At 48.7% G+C, this 6,872-nt stretch overlaps 1 protein-coding gene across 1 annotated transcript; it reads left to right on the top strand.

The window, feature by feature from the left end:
- The first annotated feature begins 5,107 nt into the window (after positions 1-5,107).
- CLDN2 (claudin 2) lies at positions 5,108-5,800 on the top strand. The gene has a single exon (XM_059051367.2). It carries the CDS (start codon positions 5,108-5,110, stop codon positions 5,798-5,800), a length of 693 nt encoding a protein of 230 aa, XP_058907350.1.
- Positions 5,801-6,872: the final 1,072 nt, after the last annotated feature.

Below are 6,872 nucleotides of genomic sequence, written 5' to 3'. Positions count from 1 at the left end.
AGACTGGCTCATCACTCAACCACTAGCTATTTCGCCCACCCCTGCCTTCCTGACCCTGGCTGAAAGCTGACCTCATTGGGGTCAGACTCTTTAGCGATCCCAAGCCTCGGTGATGGCATTTTTTAAAATTCAGCTTTCCTCCTGCCCCAAACCACTTTCCTACTTCCTCCTACCAAGTCAGGACTGGCTCTGGGGAGAGGTTCTCCTCTTGGGGCTACTGTCGACTCCCATATGGGAAACCTAAGCTGGGCTCTTCCGTCACCATCTCAAGTCCTCAAGGCAGCTCACCAACCCTCACTGAAAGCTCAGATATGGATAGGGACTACAAAGGGAAAGTATTTAAGCCAGCTTGGGTAGGAAGAGTGGTTAAAGGAAGGTTTCAAGGAGAGGATGAGTCCTGAAGGATGACTAGCAATTACCCACGCAAATGTTGGATGGTTGAATAGCATGCTTAAGGGTTTGGAGACACAGAGAAAGGCAACTTCAGATAAGGACACATGTTCAGGTATGGTAAGAGTGTGTGTGTGTGTGTGTGTGTGTGTGTGTGTGTGTGTGTGCGCGCATGCACAAACTTCATCATGAAAGCAAGGAAGAGGTCCTGAAATTTTTTTAAGCATGGCGAAGAGATGGGGTGATATTAATGATTCAATTTCCATTTTAGAAAGATCCCTGTCTGCTGGATGGATAATTGATTGCAGGGGCAGGGCAGAAGTAGAATTAGAGAGACCAATTTGAGGTGCCTATGAGATTTCCAACTGGACAAGGGATAATACAGGGTTTGAACCAAAGTCTAAGCAGTGCAGTTGGAAAGAAGTGGATGCATTCAGGATGTATTTTGAAGGTAGATCTGACAGGACTTCATAACTGGTTATAGGTCAAGAAGAGGTTAGAAACCAAGGATGACTGGCTTGGGTTGCTGGATGAGTGATAGTCCCATTGAGATAGGGAACACTGTGTGAGGAATAGTTTGGGTGTGGAGAGATAAGAGTGAATATGATTTCAACTTTGCAAAATGTTCAGTCTGAGGTGCCATTAAACCGTTCAGATGGGCTCATTCCAAAGGCAATTGCATACACACATCTTGAGTTCAGGAGAGAGATCTGTGCCAGTTATATGAATTCAGGAGTCATTGGCATAGAGATGGAGTGGGTGAGGTCACCCATGGAGGATGTAAAGAATAAGAAGAGAACTCTAGCTGAAACCCTGGGGTGGGGGAATAATCAGATTTATAGAGTGGGTAGAAAAGGAGGAATTTATAGAGGAGACCCTGGAGGAATCATTTTGAGGAGCAGGGAAAACTGGGAGGGATGTTACAGAAAATGAGAAGACAGTTTTATGAAGGAGAGGGACAAGGTGAGATGACAGAGATAGGACCACTGCGTTTGGGGCAAGGAAACTGTTGGTAACCTTAGTGAGAACATTTTCAGTGGAGGGCTAACGGCAGCAGCCTGCCTTCAGAGGGTTGAGCACTGAGTGGGAGGGGGAAGAAGTAGAGACATCAGTATTAAATGGTGTGTTTAAGAACCTTTGCTGCAAAGAGAATAATGAGGAGAGGGTATAGCCGCATAGGTAGAGCAGGAAGCTCAAAGAGAGTGGTAGACATTTGAAGTGGTCACCAGCAGATGCTCACCAGGGACAAGTTGAAGGACTTCCAAGCAGCTCTGAAGGCCCCACAGAGAAGCACAATCATGATCAGGTAGAACTGTGCCCATTTTAGCAGTAAGAAAACCAATGGCTGGAAAAGACTTGCGCAGTGTCCCCACTGATGAGTGACAGAGATGAGATTCAAGTAGATTTCCCTCCATACCTCCCGTCAAATGTTTTTCTTGCCCCTGCTCTGCACCACTTGGCATCCACATTGGCATTGTCATATCCATCACTGATGAGTAGTATTGACTATCAACCATGTGCCCAATGCTGTGGAGGCACAACAGAGGTTTCATATATGATTTCTTCCCTCAGATTGTTTAGAATTTGGTTGAAGAGACAAGATAGTCAACATATGTGCAAACCTATAAAATGGTGAAACTCCTTCTCTCTCTCTCCCTCTCTCTCTCTTTTTCCCTCTCTCTCTTTCTCTCCTGTGTTCCCCACTCCCTCTTCATTTCCCTTCTTTTCCTCTGATCCTCTCTCTCAATCTTCTTTCCCAATATTGTGCAGCCCTGGTCCCTTACACTGAAGTGTCATTGACTCATTTAGAAAGTCTATATCTTATAGTCCCTGAAACCTCTTTATCACTTTTATTTACTCATTAAGAGGACATTTTTGAACACCGGCTTTGGGTGTGTAATAGGTGGGTAATGCACTGCGCAAGGCACTGGAGATACAGAGGTGAATAAGATACAGTCCTTGCCCTCAAGCAGCTCACAGACTAGTGGGGAAGAATAAGGATATAAAGAGGAGAGTGCAACATAGTGAAATAAGTACTGTCTGTATCTCAGTTTCCTTATTTATACAATAGGGATTAGTACCTACCACAAGACATTGTTGTGATGATTGAATTAACGTGTATAAAGTGCTTATAATGGTCACATAGGATACACTATGTTAGTGTTGCTATTTTATTAGTAGTATTAGTAGTAGTAACATTACTATGATAGAGGTAAGTAAAGACAAGATACCATAAGAACACAGAGGATGGGAACTTGACCCAGGCTAGAGTAAAAGACATATGAGCCCTAAAGGATGAGAAGGTGCTAAACAGAGAGAAAAGAATGCCAGGCATTCAGCATAGTAGGAGCAACATGTGGTCAGGTTTGGAAGCAAAAGGTAACAGGACATGATTGAGGAACACAAAGTAACTTAGTTCAGCAAGAGTCTAGAACATGTGGAGGGCAGTGGCAAGAGATGAAATTTGGCAGGTCATAGAGTCCAGACACGTTTGGACTTTATCCTTTAGCCAATGGGGAGCCAAATGGAATGTTGTATGTAGAGCAGAGACTTGATTAGATTAGTGCTGAAAGATCACCTTAACAACAGCATGGAGAACAAATTGGAGGGGGCAGGACTGGAAATAAGGCCAGTTAAGAAACCGTTGCTGCAGTCCAGAGGAGAGAGGATGATGAAGCCTTGGACTGTGGAAGTAGCAGTGGGGATGGAGAGAAGGATGCCATTGATTTGAGGTATCTTCAAGAATTGGTGAGACTGTGACTGTAGAAGGTGAGCGGTAAGTGTGAGAGAGGTGTCAATAATCACTTCCAGGATTTGGTCTGGTGCAAGGAGATAAATAGAGGTATCACTCAGTGACCACAGGGAACCCACAGAAGAACTGTTTGTGGAGGGGTACAATGGGAGAGGTGATGAGTCTTCTTTTGAACATGTCCAATTTGAGATGCCTGTGAAATTTCCAGGTGGACGTTTTATTTTATTTTAAAAAATACATTTTATTTATTTATTTTGGCTGCGTTGGGTCTTTGTTGTTGTGTGCGGGCTTTCTCTAGTTGCGGCGAGCGGGGGCTACTCTTCGTTGTGGTGCGCGGGCTTCTCATTGCTGTGGTTTCTCTTGTTGTGGAGCACGGGCTCTAGGCGTGTGAGCTTCAGTAGCTGCAGCACGCAGCTCAGTAGTCGTGGCACATGGGCTTAGTTGCTCCGCGGTGTGTGGGATCTTCCCGGACCAGGGCTTGAACCCGTGTCTCCTACATTGGCAGGTGGATTCTCAACCACTGCGCCGCCAGGGAAGCCCCCAGGTGGACATTTTAAATAGGTGATTGCTCTGGAAGTCTCGAAGCTCAGGAGGAAGGTCTGTGCAGATTTGGGAGTGCCAGTGGGTGGGTGGGAGGTTATGTCATGGGGGTGGATAGTTTGCTCAGTGACAGAGTGTACATTGAGCAAAGGATGGATTTCTGAGGAATACTCACATTTAAGAGATGATTACAGAAAGAGAAATCTTGAAGAAGGCTAAAATGGAATAGCCATCTTGTGGTGGGTTGAAAAACTAGTGGGTTGGAAGGTCTTGTAGTGGATGGAGAGAAGGATGTGCCCTTGACCCTTAGTGTCTTGAACCTTGATAAGAGTTGGGGGCGGTGAGGGGGGGACACTCACTGAACACTGCAAAATCCTGAACAGCTCTGACATTCTAAAGGATTGACTCACATGTCTGCCTCTTACCAAGTCCCCTTATTCTAGAGCAGCTACCTTTTCCTTTGTCTCAGTGCCCGTAAAAAATAGCCTAGGGAATGTCAGGGCTCCCTCCGGGCCCTGGAACAACCTTTCCCGAATCCTGAATCCTCCCATATCACCCAAGAGGACTAAGGATGGTGGTGCAACTATTAGGAGAGCAGACAGGAAATGTCTGGGTGTGTTATACATGCGGGAGGCCTCAGGCTAGGCTGTGGAGGGGGATTTGGGCAGGGCTGGGAGGACTTGAGCTCTGAGAGTGTAGACAGATGCTTCCGTTGCCTGCCTCAACCTGCCCTGGAGTCAACTTTCACCATGGGCAGGATGAGCCAGGGCTAGACCATTGCTCTCTAGGCTGCTGGAGATTCAAGAGGCCTCTAAGAACCTAGAGTCCAAGGCTATACCTTAGGGCCCGTTCCTCCTACTCCAGTCTCCTGGAGTTTGGCACTGGTGTGCAATTGAGGGGCCCTGTGGCACTGTTGCCAGGTAATGCGTTAAATAGCAGGCCTTGGAGACGGGACCAGCCTACAGCCTGACCTGGAGTTAACACAGTCACCACAACCGACAATGGCATCACCACCTTCTCGGAAAGCAGCCACCTGTCTGGCCCCTGGCTTTGTCTGGCTGCCAATCTAAAGTGTGTACCTACGCAGAAGCCCATGACATTTTGGCTCCACTTTCAAAGTTGTTTTTTTTTTTTTTTCATGTGTTATTTCTAAAGATAACAAAGGTCAAAAGGCATCCAGCATTTTCTGGTTTCTCATAAGCTTCTAGTCAATATTTAATCTGGTTTATGGATTTTTTTTTAGGTCTTCTAGATGCCTTCTTGAGACTGCTCGTGGCCACCCACAGGCACTTGTAAGGAGGAGAGAAGTCGGCCTGGCACAGACACTCTGAAATGAGGGATTAGAGGCTGGGATCTAAGGAGCAAGAGCTACAGCCAGAAGACGAGGGAGCAGGCCCTGAAGACGCATCTACTGAGAGGTCTGCCATGGCCTCTCTCGGCCTCCAACTTGTGGGCTACATCCTGGGCCTGCTGGGGCTGTTGGGCACCCTGGTTGCCATGCTACTCCCCAGCTGGCGAACAAGCTCTTATGTTGGTGCCAGCATCGTGACCGCAGTCGGCTTCTCCAAGGGCCTCTGGATGGAGTGTGCCACACACAGCACAGGCATCACCCAGTGTGACATCTACAGCACCATGCTGGGCCTGCCTGCTGACATCCAGGCTGCCCAGGCCATGATGGTGACATCCAGTGCAATCTCCTCCTTGGCCTGCATCGTCTCTGTGGTGGGCATGAGATGCACAGTCTTCTGCCAAGAGTCCCGAGCCAAAGACAGAGTGGCGGTGGTGGGCGGAGTCTTCTTCATCCTTGGAGGCCTCCTGGGCTTCATCCCTGTTGCCTGGAATCTTCACGGGATCTTGCGGGACTTCTACTCCCCACTGGTGCCTGACAGCATGAAATTTGAGATTGGAGAGGCTCTTTACTTGGGCATTATTTCCTCCCTGTTCTCCCTGGTAGCTGGAATCATCCTCTGCTTTACCTGCTCGCCTCAGGGAAATCGGTCCAACTACTACGATGCCTACCAGGCCCAGCCCCTGGCCACTAGGAGCTCTCCAAGGCCTGGTCAACCACCCAAAGGCAAGAGTGAGTTTAACTCCTACAGCCTGACAGGGTATGTGTGAAGGACCAGGGGCCAAAGATCGGGGGTGGCTGGGTCTGTGAAAAACAGTAGACAGCCTCCCCCAGGGCCACAGGTGAGGGACGTTGCCACTGGATCATGTCAGAAGGCGCTGCTGAGGATAGACTGACTTTGGCCACTGGATCGAGCAAAGGCAGGAATGGGAGCTGGTGTGACAGCGTGCAGGCTGAACTGTCAAGATGCTTGTCAAGCCAGACTTTCTGTTTCCTTCATCCTGGCTCCCCATCTCCCACCCTGAGTCCCCAACCCTCAACTCTACTCCCCTTCCCCCGAGGCCAGGCCCCAGAGCCTCCCCTTTACCTTCTGCTTTACCTGGTAATCCATCCCCAAACCCACTAATCACATGCCACTGACTGACCCTGTCTGTGATCAAAGACCCTTCCTCTTGCTGAGGTTGGCTCTTAGCTCATTGCTGGGGTATGGGGGTGGGTGGGAAGAAGTGGCGGCTTCCGTGGGCATGGCACTAACCTCCTTCTCAAGCATCCCTGCAAAGAAACTGATTGGCCAGTAATGGGCCCTGGAGCCCATCCACCCCACTCTTGCTATGACTCCACAGTGTCTAGACTGGTTTGTGTATGAACTGAAATAAAGCCATCCCACAGTACGGAGGGAACAGAGAGCAGCTGGGTGTAGAATGAGAGGGGGAGGGTGTAGCAACTGGATGTAGGATGAGAGGGAGAGGACAGCCTCGGAGAAGAAACCGAGGACCAAAAAAAAAAAAAAAAATAGAGCAGAATCATGGCCCAGGGCTCTAGCCCCCGGCTAGAGGAAAACACAAGGAAAGAAACTGTGGTGGAACGCTCAAGGTGGCAGCAGACTCTGACTCTACTGAGAAACTCCCTCAGAAGCTCCAGCTCCAACGTTCACTGAAGCCCCTGCCTCCCTTTGACCTGGCTAACAGCGAGGCTAAAGGGCCTACACAATGGTTTCTTTAGGAACAGGAAACTGGTTTTTGTAGAGATTGCCCTTGGCTGGGGCATGACAGCATGGGAACAGCTGGGGACTCAGGAAGGCACCACTCCTTGATGCTGCCCAAGAGAGAATAAGAACTTGGG

The sequence above is a fragment of the Kogia breviceps genome, chromosome X (genome assembly GCF_026419965.1).
Source record: "Kogia breviceps isolate mKogBre1 chromosome X, mKogBre1 haplotype 1, whole genome shotgun sequence".
Taxonomy (NCBI): domain Eukaryota; kingdom Metazoa; phylum Chordata; class Mammalia; order Artiodactyla; family Physeteridae; genus Kogia; species Kogia breviceps.
Note: the sequence above shows the minus strand (reverse complement) of the source record. Positions and strands in the feature narration are given on the sequence as shown.

Bases quoted from the DNA above. Each gene is read 5' to 3' on its own strand.
- CLDN2 (XM_059051367.2), top strand. From the start codon at position 5,108: ATGGCCTCTCTCGGCCTCCAACTTGTGGGCTACATCCTGGGCCTGCTG.